The sequence below is a fragment of the Euprymna scolopes genome, chromosome 10 (genome assembly GCF_053919585.1).
Source record: "Euprymna scolopes isolate OS-2025 chromosome 10, ASM5391958v1, whole genome shotgun sequence".
Lineage (NCBI taxonomy): Eukaryota > Metazoa > Mollusca > Cephalopoda > Sepiida > Sepiolidae > Euprymna > Euprymna scolopes.
In genome coordinates, this window is record NC_136491.1 from 18,107,627 (window position 1) to 18,124,023 (window position 16,397).

General features: G+C 34.2%; 1 protein-coding gene across 7 annotated transcripts in view; it reads right to left on the reverse strand.

Moving 5' to 3' along the window:
• Positions 1-16,397, reverse strand: part of LOC145285823 (E3 ubiquitin-protein ligase UBR4-like) — a 350,597-nt gene that overhangs the window by 126,521 nt on the left and 207,679 nt on the right. For 6 of the 7 annotated variants that reach the window (XM_080134243.1, XM_080134245.1, XM_080134244.1 and 3 more), the window contains 6 exons: positions 16,166-16,324; positions 9,359-9,480; positions 9,156-9,273; positions 7,708-7,835; positions 7,073-7,231; positions 6,069-6,125 (listed from right to left, as the gene is read on the reverse strand). In XM_080134243.1, the coding sequence (XP_079990369.1) occupies positions 6,069-6,125; positions 7,073-7,231; positions 7,708-7,835; positions 9,156-9,273; positions 9,359-9,480; positions 16,166-16,324 (743 nt within the window). The remainder of the gene's footprint in view (positions 1-6,068; positions 6,126-7,072; positions 7,232-7,707; positions 7,836-9,155; positions 9,274-9,358; positions 9,481-16,165; positions 16,325-16,397) is intronic. The other variant, XM_080134247.1, reaches the window with a different exon arrangement.

Genomic DNA, 16,397 nt, shown 5'->3' on the forward strand with positions numbered 1-16,397 from the left:
GAAAGGGAAGTGATTCTTTCCAGGAGGTTTATGATTAAGGGGTTGTTCAAGTTTTTGTTATATAATAACGTTAAGACTGAAAGTGAATCAGATAATATTAAGTATTTGTTTGACTTGGTTTTTTGGATGATGTCTAAAGCTCGGTCTATGGCTGTTGATCCAGCACTGAAAATTGAGCAGTTGTCTGGGAGACGTTTTTGTAGTATAATGTTGTTAGATATGGCTGCACTTCCAGCTTTGTTTAGTTCTTTGGAGTCATCTGTGTAGATGTGTGTCAAGTTTTGATATTGTTCTAATATATTATTGAAGTTATTTGTATAAGTTAGGGGATGTGTGTTGGATTTAGAAGATTTTGTTACATTCTTCAGGTTTAAATTTACCGATGGCTGTTTAATTAGCCAAGGTGGAGATTTTGGTTTGAGGGAAACATGGATTTCTGTGGTATCTATTTGGGCTTCTGTAAGAAGGTCTTTTATACGTAGGCTGTATGGTTTAATAATATTTTCTCTCCCACTGAAGAAGTTTGTGTGTTGTGGGTGGAAAACAATTGTTTGCAAGGTTTGATGGACATGATGAGAGTCTTAAGCAGTATTCAAGGGCTAGTTTTTTCCGTCTAAGTGTCAGTGGAGGTTCGTTAGACTAGGTGCATAGGCTTTCCACTGGTGAAGTGGTGAAGGCTCCGAGAACCAGTCTTAAGCCTTGGTGGTGTATTGTGTTTAGTTCTTTTATATACGATTCTCTTCATATATGAAGTATCCATAATCCAGCTTGGATCTTATTAAGGAACGGTATAGTTTAAGTAGTGTGGTTTTGTCAGCGCCCCAGTCAGTGTGGGCTTGGACTTTGATCAGTTTAATGGCCTTGTGGCATTTTGTTTTTAGATTTTTATGTGCGGTATGAAGGTCAGTTTCCTGTCGTGTATTAAGCCCAGGTACTTGTGTTGTTCAACGACAGGGATGATATTGTTATCCAGTTTTAGGATAGGATCATGGTGAGTTCTTTGGAGTTTACAGAAATGGACGCATTTTGTTTTTTCTTTTGAGAATTTAAAACCATTTTTTGTGGCCCATTCGTTTATTTTATTTAGACAAAGTTGCAGTTTTCGTTCAGCTGTGGTTATGTATTTTGATCGGTAGCAGATGAGTAAGTCGTCCACGTATAGGGCACAGTTAGTACCAGGGTTTATGTTTTCAATGATTTTATTTATTTTTCTTGCCATCTCCCATACTTTTTTTGATTTTGGTGTTCTCATTTATTTTTGATACAAAGTTTTTCCAGGTGTTCCTTCTTGCTTCTTTGATGATTTTTCTTGCTTTTGCTGTTTTTAAATTGATTTACGTTTCCTTAGTTGGATTCTTTTTAAAATTTTTTAGTTTGGCATGTCGCATTCTCACTGCTTCCTGGCATTCTTTGTTATACCATGCTTTGTTGACTTTTGTAGGGGGAGAACTTTTTGGTACGTTTTCTTTTGCAATGGTAAGGAGTGTATTGTTGAAATATATTATGTGATCCTCAGTCTGGGTGTTTGCTTCTGGTATCAGTCTAGATTTGCAGGAGTTTGGGAATTTTTCCCAGTTTGCCTTTTTTAAATTCCAACAGGCGGGTTTGTCGTCTGCTTCTGGGTTTTTGTTTTCTAGTATAATTGGGTAGTGGTTGCTTCCGCATGTATCATCATGTGTTTTCCAGTTGTAGTCCATAAATAGAGTTGGGTCGCAAATTACTAAATCAATAGCTGAGAGAGTGCCTGTTGCTGGGTGTAAATATGTATTTTCTTTGGTGTTGAGTAGGCATAATTGATTTTGGTTAAGTAGCGTTTCGATTATTTTACCACGTTTGTCATTTCTTATACTACTCCATAGTTTGTTGTGGCCGTTTAGGTCCCCCCCCCATTAGTATGAATGGTTTTGGTAGTTGTTGGAGTAGGGCATTTAGTTCAGCTCCTTTTATTCTTTCACTTGGTGGGATGTATAGTGAACAGAATGCTATTGTTTTATGGAATGTTGCGGTTATTGCATGTTTGTTTTTAGGTTTATTTCACTGTGTGGGATGTTTTTGTTTATAAGTAGTGATGATCCTCCTGTAGCTATGTTTGAATTCTTGTTTATGTAGTTATATGAGCAGTAGTGTTTTATATTAATTGTATTATCTTTTAGGTGGGTTTCTTGTAGAGCAATTATAGCAGGGCAGTAAGTTTTTATAAGGAGTAATATTTCTTCAAAGTTGGGTTTTGTTCCTCTTATGTTCCATTGAATTATTTTATGAGCCATGGTTTGTCTTTTTCTGGTTTTGGGCTGTTGGTGTTTATGCCTACATCTATAGTTTCGACGTTTGCTTGGGTGTTTCGGGTTTCAGATCGCGAATGGGGTCGTGGTGGGTGGTGGGGTCCTGATCTAGAGGTTGAGCGGGATCTGTTTATTTTGCTTTTATTGGTAGTGGTCTTGTGGGGTTCTTTTGGGGTCTGTTTATTTCTTATGTCGTAGGGTTGTTTCTATGGATGCTGTTGTTTGGAGTTTAATAGGTTTTTGTGGTAGAGTTTTAGTTTGGGGATTTTGTTTTATTTCGGTTATATTCTTTAAAAAATCTTTACTTTCTGTGATGGTTTGTTTCATGTTTTTTTTTAAGTCTTCTATTAATTCTCTCATTTCATTGAGTAATTTCATGAATATTTCAATTTGGATGTTTGTTTTTGTTGTATTATTATTTGGTTCAAGGTTAGGCTGTGTATTTCTTTTTGTTATCTCAGAGTATTTTGTGTTTTCTGCTAGTTTACGGGCTTCTTGGAAACTTGTGTTTTTTTGGTGTATTTTATTCTGAGAGTTTCTTTTTCTTTTTTCCATTTTTCGCATTCCTTTGAGTTTGTGCTATGATTTTGATGGCAATTGATGCATTTTGGTGCGTTTTGACAATCAGTATGTGTTTCTCTGTCTCACATCTCATGCAAGTTGGTGGTCGTGTACATCGATCTTTATGGTGCCCGTATCGATGACAATTGTGACACCTGAATGGGCTTGGTATGTAAATTTCAGTGTTTATTTTTTCATATCCTATTTTTATGTTGTTAGGTATTTGAGGAGTATCAAATGTTAATAAGTGTTTGTGTCTATGATTTCACCGGATCTTGTTTTTATCTGAATTCTTTTGATATCAACGATGTTTTGATTTTTAAGATTATTTTTTGTTTCTTCTAAGGGGCACAGGGCTAGTTTGGGGCACCTGATTACACCTTTGCTAGTGTTCAATGTTTTGTGGGGGTAGGTTTTTATTTTTCGATCATCGAAAAGTTTCCATTTGTAAATTTCAGTTGCTTGTTTCTGGTTTGTTATTTCGATTAACAGTGAGCCATTTTTTTGTTTTTTGTTTTTACAGTTTTTGGTTTGATTCCTTTTGATAGTATTCTTTCTATTTTGAAAGGAGACATTTTTGTTATTTGTTCTCCTTCAATTGTTTCTATTACGAAAAATCTCGGGAAGGTTTGTTTGTTTATTTCAGTTTCTGAGTCTGACTTCTGAATGACTTCTTTTTTGAGGCTTATAGTGGGCCACTTTTGTAGTTCATAATTTTTCTTCTCTCATGCTCCCCACCCATCCCGGAGCCCTATATGGGAGGTGTTGGGAGGGAAACCCATTCGCCCCAACAGCAACAGGGATACACGGGAGGTATACTCATCTCGTTGGTGGCCCTAAGCACCTGTAGTTTGTCCATTTTTTACTAAAAAATTTTTTTTTCAAAAGCCTCTTTGTAGTAGGAATATTTGTTTTTCAGCCGTGATAAGTCTATTTGTCCAGCGAGTTGATTGACCCATGAGCCACCGCTTTATAAATCTGTTTATTGTAAAAAGATGGGGAGTGCGAGTGGATTTTCTTGTTATGTTAGTCAAGTTTAGAGCTTGACGTGACCAGCCGATTGATTGGATCGGGCCCGTCCAACCGCCCGTCTAGCCCAGTACGAGGCCAAAGTGGAGTGTTGCAATTGATACCTTTGTTTTTCCTAGGTATCAGTTACTCAGCCACCAGCATCCCTTTCCTAGGCATTACGGGTCGCCACCCATGGCTAACAGGTGGCCCCATTGAGAGGTTTTTACTCTCTCCAGGGGGGCAGTCGGTGTATTCTTATGCCCATCGACGGGGTTGGGTAGTAGAGATAGAAAAAGAAAGGAGAGCAGAGGGGAGGGGTTGTTATTTTTTGGGTTTTTTTGCAGAACATAATTAAGTTTTACAAAGGAGAATAGAAAACAAAAACAGAAAATCGATGTAGGTGCATTTCTTCTCAGGAAGCCAATAGACAGCCTGATCTGGTAGCACTAGTTCAAATCATGAATTAATAAATTTTAGCACATAAGAAACATCAGCATACACAAGTGACAAAAAAGGTACCAAAACTGTCAACAGTTTTGCACATAAAACTTCCCATAATTCTCTTACAGCAAAGAACACAATTTTCATGAGAACATAAATTGTTCATGGCATCAAACTCTACCAGAACCTTGATTTAACCACATTTCATTTTGTCAAGCGTTCATAAGTGAACCAAAAATTGTTGAAGTAAGTAACCATCATGTGAAGTTAAGAGGAAAAAGTAATCCAATGATTTTTTTATCAACGTTCATAACAGCAAAGTTTAATGAAAGCAAAAATCAATTTCTATACTGAATGATATATGAAAGGCTTGTATGGCTTGTATATGGATGATACATTGAGGTGTAGATTATCTGTCTCAATCTGGTCGAAAAGTTCTTACATTACAGAAAGTCCAACATTAGAATACCATAATCATAAAACATATCAAGTTCAAATATTAAAAAAAAAATGTTATTAAAATATTAAATCGTTTTTTTTTTCTTTCTTTTATTGACGTTTCATCCCAAACAAGGCACATGGTCACTTAGTTGTGATGGGCTACTATTTGGGGCCAGATTTGCAGGGATACTATTTAGGGAGTTGGGAAGCAAGTTGTCTATTTACATTACACTTGAATTTCTGCATGTCAGTACAGTCATGGAAGTAGAGGCCCGCAAGAGTATTCAAAAATGCAGCTGTCTGAAGGGAAAAACTATTCGAGTAAAAGGCTTTACAGCATCTAGGGACCTCTGTAAAGGTGGTTGGGTTTGTCGAGGATATTGTTGTTGAGGGGGGTACTAGCGCTCAGAGTTCATCAGAGAACCTGCCATTGAAATACTTGCAAAACAGGCACAAGGGTGCCATGGTTCAGCATTGGGACAGAGGTTGAAGTTTAGTTGATAGTTCAGGACCTATTAGGTTGGTAACTCTTTTTTTAACCCTAGTGAGACTAGTGGTAGATGCACCAGCCCAGATGTAGCAACAATCCTCCATGCATGGGCAGACCGTGGGCTTGTAGAGATACAGAATATTCTCAGGTATGAGTAGCTTTTTAGCGCGGTGGAGAGAGCCCATCTTCCTCACAGCAGCCTTGGCAATTGCCTCAATGTATTTGTTCCATTTATGAATATCAGGAATAACAGTCCAAGGATTGACCCCTGTGGCACACCCGCATTTATATCAGGTTTTCATGTACAACAATCGCAGACAACCTGGATTTTTCTCTTATCTAAGAAGGATTTGATTATGTTGAGTATATGCCCAGCAATACCATACAATTTGATTTTTATAAGACCATCATGCCAAACCCTGTAAAATGCTTAGATATGTCTAAAGCTACTGACCTAGTTTCCCCTGCCTTATCCAGTGCTTGATATATATGTTCGGAGATTACAGTTAGAATATCTGCAGTAGAACGAGCTTGTCTAAATCCATACTGTTGGTCAGATAAAAGTTTATTGTCTATGAGGTGGCAGACTAGTACTTGATTGAGTACAGGCTCAAAGATTTTGACCGAGAGAGAGAGAGGAGGCTAATGGGAAAATAATTGAGTGGGTCAGTTCTTTTGGCAGAATACTTGTAAACTGGTACAACAGAAGCAATTTTCCAACAGTCGGGAAAGCAAGATTTGTTAGGGTATTTATCATAGAGCTTGAAGAGAACCAAAACAACCTCATTTAATGTTTACAAATATAAATTTTATTGTACAAATACTAATGAAAAGATACTTACGTTGCTTTGTGCAGTCAATCCTAAACTTTGTAAGCTAAGCTCACCTCCATGTCGTGACTGAAAAAAATAAAGTTACAAAAATTGCTAACAATTGAGAAATTCTTAAATGACAAAATATACTCTTCATTATTCTCTTATAATTTGACAAGAATTTTTCTTTTAACTTCCCTGATTGGAAAATTCTATTCATATAGCAGACAAATAATCAACATTGTAAAAAATTTACTTCAATTTTGAAAATCGTTTTGAGAGTAACTGATAAAAATATATATATATATATATATATATATGATTTAATTATTTAAAAACAAAATTCCATCTTTTAGATCATTTCCAGGCATCCAAAATGAAAGGTAAAAATTTTTTATTTTGTTATTTTACTTTATAATACAAAAGAGCTTATTTAGTTTTTTAAGTTAACGAAATCAAATCAATAACTCTCTGAAACTTTTTTCAACATTTAAAATTGTTGCAGTTGCCACTAGTCTGAAGACCAAATGAGCTTTATCACTAGCAATTATATTATAATACACACACAGTGTATTATATACACCCAGATCCAAAATACATTAAAATATATTAAAATATATTTGAGAATTTTTAGCATAGCTCTATAATTATGAAAAAATATATGCTAAAAAGCTACACAGATACAATTGTGTTTTGATCTCAGATTTCATCTAAACATTTTAGAATGAGCTGATAAGATCTGAGATTGAAATGATTGTATTTGTGTAGCTGTTGAGCGTATATTTTGTATTATATATACATATAGATATACATGTATTCAAAAAAAGCTGTCTGTACACATATATATATATATATACACACACACACACACACATCTTTTTTAATGCTAAAGAATGTATTTATGCTAAATATTCTTTTAGCAACCCGATTTCTACATTTTTGAGAAACTAATCATATACACAAATGATCCGACACTATACATGGATTTGTGTCTGTTATAAAACTGTTTTCCTTGATCCATCAAATGAACTGACCTGATCCTGTAGACTGAGAGCTATTGCTAGTTCTACCATTGTCTCATCATCAGCATCAGGTGGGATGTCAACTATCGGTGGGAAATTGGCACCACTTCCCTCTAGAAGGACTTCTAAAGGAAGATTATGGTCAGCAGATTCTAAAACCATTGGTTCACTCTGCAAACAGACACATTTCACTATTAGGAACAAATAGCATCAGCGACACAGACGTGTTCTTCATTTTTCAATTGAGGATAAAATGTGTCCGTGTCGATATCAAGTTGAAAGACATTCTCAGCTTTCAGAATAAGATTATTAACACAAAAGTTTATGCATCGTTTATATCGATTAATTATATAAGTCACATTCAATTATGTTAAACGTTCAGAATTTAATTTTTCAACTCTCATGAAGAAGAAAAGAAAGGATCCAAGATTTCGAATAGACTTATTTATTTAAATGATGAAATTATTTTATTTATCATCATCGTCGTCATAATATATCATTTAATATCATTTTTTACATACTGGCATGTGTTGTACGCAAACTTGATTACTTTAGAAATAACGTTTTTGATAATTCCATATAAATCGACATATTTGCAAAAGTCATTCTAGACTTTCTACAAGTAGCAAAAAACCTACGCTTCATACCTGATCGGGATAATGCGCCATCAGATCTTGATCTGGTTCAACGGCTTCGGATTCTGGTTTACGTTCCTGTTGGCTATGGTTTTTAGCGACTTTGCTCTGATGTTCATAGTCATCATCATCAGCCCCTCCTACAAAAAATATATTAAAAAAAGAACATCAAAATTATAAAGCGTTTTTATATAAAAACCCAAACAAAAAGAAAAGAAATTACTCTTAATGAAATTAAGATACATTACAAAGCATTTTTTGTAAAAACTTTAAATTTTAAAAATTTATTTAATGTATAATATTGTGGTTGTTAGCCATGTTATTGCCTCTATATAAGACGACAGCAACATAAACTATTTTTTGCCATTTGAATGCTAAGTGAACCTAATTTTCATTGCTTCATAAATATTATTTTCGGAAACTTATCTATTTTTGGATATTTCATCTTTTCGCAAAAAATTAAAAAAAAATTATTTTAACCTTTCTCATTTGTATCCATGATCATTTACCTGTTGTTTTTTGAATAAATTATTTTTCAATTTCTTTTATATTTCCCTCTGTATTTTTGAATTTCCATTTTATTTTTAAATAAATTTAAAACATTTTACAAAACTTTATAATTTTTTAAATTAGAAAACCCCACAGTACCCATCTGTGACAAATAGCTTCACTAAAAAAGCACCCAAACATCAAAATATTGAACTTTTTGTACAGCTTTAGTTTAATACAGAAGCAAACGAGATGGCTATGACATCCATAATATTAAAATATATTAAAATAAATATTTGTATTAATTCAAATAAAAATAATTGGTGCTTGTCCAGAATTTGGAAATCCATAATCAACATGGGAACATTGAGAAAAAAAACAAAAATCACATTCGCTTTAAAATGATTTTTTTTTTTTTTTTAAATAAACCCACTTATCAATTTATGGGATTTTAGGAATACAATATTTTTTTATCATGGGTACATAAATCAGAGATTTTTCTTTATTTTTGTTTTTTAATACATTAGAACCCTGGGATGAAATGCCCCTAGTATACTTTTTTTTTTTCAGCTTACAATGTAAAATACGATGTTTTTCCAGCCCCTGGTTATGGTATTTGCCCTGCCTTACGGTGTTATTCATAATGTTATTTGATTATATACATGTGTATTATATATATTGTACTGTATTTTTTTTACTAATTTTTAACGCCATATCCTGGGGTTCTACTGTATAGAAGGAATTCTGGACAGGCACTAAATAATTTTAAAGTATTTGTTTGCTATCAAAATGTGCAGATTCTAAGAATTTCTCATTGCTTGATCACCTATCCAAAAACTTTGGACTATTTAAACCGAAAATATATATATATATATATACACACACACACAGCATTTTTTTGATAGTGATGTACTTGTGAAGAAGCACTTGAAATAAAAACTAATAAATATTTGAAATAAAATATGATTTACTTTTGCCAGGAGAATTGCATCTGGGAGGTGATGGAATAAAAACACGTCTCTGACGTTTCTGACGTGGGCGAAGAACTTTGAGCAAAGCTTGCTTACATGCAAAGCTAACACATGGATCCTATTGAAAAAAAACAAAACATGTTACTAATTTAAAAAGGAGGAGTTAGTTTTTGTTTTTATAATTTAAAAAGAACAAGACTTACTGGGCAGAGCAGCAAACGGACATATTGTTTAGTTGCTTGACTCACGATACTTAGATCACACACACAAAAGGCATGGATGATTTCCACAAGAGCAACAACAGTGGCTTCCACATGGGCTAAACCTGAAATACACAAAATATAGAAAAAGAGTTAATTTTAAAAATCACAAAATTGTTTTCAAACAAAGAATTTACAAAATTCTGAAAAAAAGTACTTATTTATTATACCTTTGTGGGCATCTTTTAGTTTGATTTATAATCATATTTCAAGTTTTAATTAAAAAACATGTACTTGTTTGTTTTGATAAGTCAAATCAGTTTTCAAATCAAGTTCCAAATAAAGAGCATACACAAATGTGCAGTCGCTAGAAATGCAGAACATTTGTTAAAAATTCATTGATTTTTATATAAGTGGGAAATTTTTCTTTTTTTTTTTTGACCTGTTCCTAATTTGGTGAGTAGCAGCTGCTTCATGAACTTGTTTCAAAATTGCAACATTATCCAACTTATTTTTTTATTCATTAAAAAAATTTTTTAAATGAAATAAAGTTGGTAACACAGCTAGACAAGTCTCCAAGTTGGATTTTCACTTTTGAACAGACTTGCCTTTGAAAGTCTGGAAAATGTTGTCCGTTGCCTCCATCCATAAAAATGTTTTCCGTTGCCTCCATCCATAAAAATGTTTTCCGTTGCCTCCATCCATAAAAATGTTTTCCGTTGCCTCCATCCATAAAAATGTTTTTCGTTGCCTCCATCCATAAAAATGTTTTCCGTTGCCTCCATCCATAAAAATGTTTTCCGTTGCCTCCATCCATAAAAATGTTTTCCGTTGCCTCCATCCATAAAAATGTTTTTGTTGCCTCCATCCATAAAAATGTTTTTCGTTGCCTCCATCCATAAAAATGTTTTTCGTTGCCTCCATCCATAAAAATGTTTTCCGTTGCCTCCATCCATAAAAATGTTTTCCGTTGCCTCCATCCATAAAAATGTTTTCCGTTGCCTCCATCCATAAAAATGTTTTTCGTTGCCTCCATCCATAAAAATGTTTTTCGTTGCCTCCATCCATAAAAATGTTTTTCGTTGCCTCCATCCATAAAAATGTTTTTCGTTGCCTCCATCCATTAAAATGTTTTTCGTTGCCTCCATCCATAAAAATGTTTTTCGTTGCCTCCATTCATAAAAATGTTTTCTGTTGCCTCCATCCATAAAAATGCCAATCAAAACCGAAGACATGAATAAGCCAGACACAGTATAAGTTAAACAAAATAAATCTCAAAATTTATAAATTTTATTTGGATTTTTCGAACTCCTGTTCTCATCTTGAGTGTTATTTTCACAATGTTGCGGAAAATATATAAACAATCTATAAAAGTGAAAATGTCCGTGTGTGTGTCTACACTTCCATACACAATAACTATCAATTTCCAGTCTACAGACTCAACATTTGGGAAAATCTTTTTGATTGGTTTTCAGCCAGAAATTTGGCTGTTAAGGGGTCAAAGTTCAACGATTTGACCTTTGAGAACTCTACCAAACTCCTCCGACAATTTTGAGTCTAAACACTTGAAATTTTAGATAGAGATTCTTTGGACATGGATCAAATTTTATAATTTTATTTGAGCCCATAACAAGTAATGCTAAGGGGTCAAAATTGGGAAGTTCGGAAGGCTCCCAGCGCAAGCCTGAGGCCCTGATGTTGAACGGTGTCCAATATCTTTATATACGACTTCCTGGTGGCACCATAAATGAAGCTACCATAGTCTAGTTTCGATCGCACTAGTGACCTATATAACTTTAATAGGGTTTGTCTGTCCGCTCCCCAATCTATGTGGGCAATGACCCGCATTAGCTGTAAGGTTTTATTACATTTATTTTTAAGATGTTTTATATGAGGGATGAATGTAAGTTTTTTGTCTAGTATTAACCCTAAGAATTTATAGTCTCTATGCAGAAGCCAATGAACCCCCATTATCAATTCGACGCGACAAACTAGCCTTGCAATACTTGACCAAAATTCTCTCTTGCCCAGACAATCCTGCTTACGACTGCATTGCAAACTCACTAGATTACTCGCTCTATGATAGAGAAAAATCACAACCAACAAATCCAACCTCTAACTGTACCTTCAATCCAAATTACCAAAATCTATATGACCAAAAAGTAAAAGCTATAAAACCTTTTGGGCTCCGTACAAAACCACTAGTAGAAGATGCAGGTATCACAATCACCAATATCCATAATGTCAACCAACTAAGCCTTCCACCCTGGCTACTAAAACAACCTGAAATCATCCTTGAATTAAATAACCTCCCAAAAAATCAAAGCCATTCACTAACCTATCAAGAAAAACTCCTTATCATTCAGGAAAAATACCCAAACCATCAGCACATATACACAGATGGGTCCAAAGACAGCAACAAAACCAGATGCGGAGTCGTATCCACTAACATTACCTTACAGAAGCGACTACCAGACCATGCCTCAATTTTTAGTGCCGAAGCCACAGCCTTAGATATGGCACTAGATCTCATCACTGACCTTACCCACAACAATTTTATAATTTTTTCAGACTCCCTATCGGTACTCGAATCCTTAAAGAATAAAAATTTAAATAACCCACTACTCATCAAACTGCTACAAAAAATACATACTCTCTCACAAAACAAAAGTATCAAATTCTGCTGGATCCCCAGTCATTCTGGAATTCAGGGCAATGAAAAAGCTGACATAGCTGCCAAAAATGCTTTAAAACTCCCTAAAAGCAATATAAAAATTCCACATTCTGACTACAAACAACAAATAAATAATCTCATTATGAAGAAATGGCAAGAAAGATGGAATAACTGTCCAAATAATAAACTTTTCAAGATCAAACCCACAATAGAAGAACGATTACCAGATGCTAGAAGATCACGTAGAGAGGAAGTGATTTTGTCCCGTATTCGCATAGGACATACGCACATAACCCACTCCTTCCTGTTAAAAAAAAAGAAGACCCTCCAGAATGTTTTGCATGCCAAGAACCTTTTGCAGTAAAACACTTTCTTTTGGATTGTGGCGATCTCGTGCATATCCAGCAAAATTATTACCATGTCAACAATATGAAAGAACTATTTAAAAAAATAAACTCCAACAAAATAACATTTCTGAAAAAAGTAAATCTATATAAAAGAATATAACTTTAATTCAATCCAACTTTACACCCCACCCCCAAAAAAGGAAGGAAGCACATCACCTAATGATACAAAAAGTCTGATTTGACTCACTGATTAAATTAAAATATCTATTCCAAAAAAAACAAAAAAACTGGAACTCGGCATTAAAAAAACAAAAAAAAAAGGTTGATATGCCGTAAAACCAAACCAAACCAATCAAAATTGGGGTCAAAGTTTACAAAAAAAAATTGACCTCTGCAGTCTACCAAATTACTCAGCCAATTTTTGATCTAAATATTTGAAATTTTACATAAAGTGTATTCAGATATAAGGCAATACATGGATACATGTGGTTTTGCTTTTGGATATTTTGAATCCATTTTGGTTAACTCAAAGACCTTTTTTGTTAAGGCAATGTTGCATTTGTCTTTCGATAGTTGGCATATTTGGTGGTGAGCAAGTTATTAAAAAGTCATCAACAAATAATGTTTTTTCCGAATCCCATGTTAACATTTTCGATTATACTGTTGATTTTAATTAGAAAAAGGGTGGCAGATAGTATACTACCCTGTGGTACCCCTGTTTCTTGTGTGTATTGATCTGATGTTATATTTCCTAAGCATACTTTAAATGTTCTGTGGGATAGGAATTCTTGGATAAATTTTGCTAGGTTTCCTCTGATTCCCATATTATGAATATCTTTCCAGATTCCATACCTCCACGTGGTGTCATACGCTTTTTCGATATTAAAAAAGATTGAGACCACGTGATGGTTTCTTATTAGACCGTTACGAATGTTTCTAGTCGAATAAGTTGGTTGTTAGTACCTTGATTTTGTCTAAATCCGCTTTGGTGTGTAGAGATGAAGTTATATTTTTCTAAATGCCACATTAGTCTTGTATTGACCATCCTTTCTGTTGTTTTGCATATACAGCTTATTAGGGCGATGGGACGATAATTGGTAGGGTTGGAGTGGTCTTTCCGTTTTAGGAATTGGGATGATATTGGATTTGAGCCAGTATTTTGGAAAATTGTTAGTCCACCATATGTTGTTAATTATCTGTAAGAGAATGTTGAGAGATGTGTCTGGCATGTTTTAGAAATTGATAGTGGATGTCGTCTGCACCGGTAGCTGTATCTTTACTTTTATGAATTGCATTTTCTGTTATAGTGAAAGAGATGTTATAATATTCTTTGTTATTGGATATGAAGTTGAGTTTTTTTTTTTTTTCTGCGTTGTTTTTATATTTTTGGAATTTGGGGGAGTAGCGGTTGGATGATGAGTTTTGGCTGAATTCATTTGCGATTATGTTTGCTATTTCTTTTTTGTCTATAATTTGTCTACCATTTGGTGTACTTATATTATTTATTGGTGTTCCAAGTTTTTTTCCAGTCATTTTCCTTATTATTTCCCATGTTTTTTTATGGCATGTTGATCAATTTGGAAATATAGTTTTGCCAGGTTTCTTTTTTGCTTTTTTTTATAATATAGCGTGCTTTTGCTCGTGCTTGTAGGTATTTTTGATGGTTGGGTTTTGTAGGATGTTGTTTGAAGTGTTTTAGCATTTTTTGGGGGGATTGTCTTGATTGCTATTTCGTTTAGTGTATTGGTGAAAGCTAACATAGGATCTGGTTTGTTAACTATTTCTTGGTTAATTAAGTTTATGCAAAGTTTGCTAAATTCAGTCCAGTTAGCTTTTTATAGATTTGCCATTTTGGTTTTGTTTCTTCTGTTGCAGGTTCTTGGGTTTTGAGAAAAATTGGGAAGTGATCGCTGCCGCACTGGTCGTTATGTACCTCCCATTGGAAGTCAATAAATATTGTGGGGGAGCATAGTGTTAGGTCAGTAGCTGATGTCGTTCCTGTGCCTGGGTGAAGGTATGTGTGTGTTTTGTCGTTAAATATAGCTATTTTGGGTGATTCCAGTAATGATTCAATGATTTTCCCAGTTTGGTTAATATTCTCACATCCTCACATTTTGTTATGGGTGTTGAAGTCCCCCATTAATATAAAAGGTATGGGGAGTTGTGTTATCAGATCTTCAATTCCGGTTTTATTTAGTTTATGTTTAGGTGAAATGTAGATTGAATAAATAGTTGTTGGTCAGTGGAGTGTAGCTTTAATTGCTATTGTTTGAAGGTTTGTTTGGAGTTGTAATTTTATATGTGGTATTTGTTTTTTTATTATAATTGAGGTGCCACCTATTGGCTGGTTATCTGTTTGTGATCTATTTGTTTGGTTGTAAATGTGGTATCCTTTGAAATTGATGGTGTCCGTTTCTTTTAGAAGAGTTTCCTGTAGGCCGATTATGCTGGGATTATATTGTGCTATTATATGTTTGACTTTTCGTAGTTTGGTTTTATGCCTCTGCAGTTCCACTGTATGATGTTTTTATTCATTTGCATAAACAAGTTCGTTTTTTTTTTTTTATCTGTTTGGTTTTTGTTTAGGTTTTTATATCTAGTATTCTATTGATTTGTTGTGTTATGTCATATTTATGACACTTGAAACATCTCAGAGGGGCTGGTATATATTGTTCTACTTTTTCTATTGTATATCCGATTTTTATTTCTTTGGGAATTTTTGGTGTATTGAATGTTAGTACGTAGGTTTTTGTAGGTATGGTTTGACCATTCCTTTTTATGTTTATTCGAACATGATCGATTACTTCCTGTTTTCTTAGGGCATTTTCTATTTCTTCTGCTGTAGCCAAGGTTAATTCATGGCTTTTTATAACACCTTTTGATGTGTTTAGTCTTTCATGAGCATAACTTTTGCATTTATAGATATGGAATTTTTCCATTTCTAAGATGTTTTTTGCGTCTTTATAGTTGTCTACTGTGACAAATAGATTGCCATTTTTCATTTTTTTTGCTGTTTTTGTGTTGCTGTTTTGAGACAGTATTTTTTCAATTAAGAATGGAGACAGATCGCTGATCTTTTTTCCTTCTAAGGTTTCGATTACTATGAATCTTGGATATTTTTCTTTATCAATTATTTCATAGTTATATTCTTGCTCACTGTTTGAACTGGTTATGTCAGAGTGGGTTCTTTTTGATTTTGTTTTATTTTTTTTGGTTTCTGGGTTTTTTGTTTGGGTTTATTATGTCCATGGAAGTTTGTTTAAATTTTCATCTCTTTTGCTTCCCACCCTCCTCAGAGCTATGTGTGTAGTAATAAGATGTTATATTATCTTTAGATTAAATTTGTTTTTGTTTTTTTTAAATGTTATAATTGACATTTTCAGTGTAAGTGTTAGGGCTTGACATGACAAGCCAAGTGATTGGATTGGGACTCTCCGACCTCCCGTCTAACCTAGTACAAGGTCAAAGTGGAGTGGTGTAACTGATACCTTCATTTTCCCTAGGCATCAGTTACTCAGCCATCAGGATCCTTTTCCTAGGCATCACGGGTTGCCACCGAAGGCCAACAAGTAGCCCCATTGAGGGACTTTTACCCTCTGCAGGGGGGCAGTCAGTGTATTCTAATGCCCCACTGGCAGGACCCATTCTACAATGAAAATGTAAAAATATGTAAAAATAGCTGTTTTTTACCTGATGATCCTTTTGGTGGCAAGGCCCAAGTTTGGATTCTGATAATATATCTGGATATATAAATGCAATTTTAAAATGTTATTTTGTATGGAATTTTACCTGGAATACAAACAGGAGCCAACATTGGGTTCGGGGGTTTAGCTGCATACTGTCTCCAGAAAGTGTTCATCAACTGAGTTATAAACGTACAACTTTCTTCTTGAGAACATTTTGCCAATTCAGCTCCAGGGCTGCATTCACTGCTACTGGATGAATCATCTAGAAATTTTTTAAGAATAAAATAATACATTCGTTTTTAACAATTTCTCAATGTATACAATTAAGACAATGT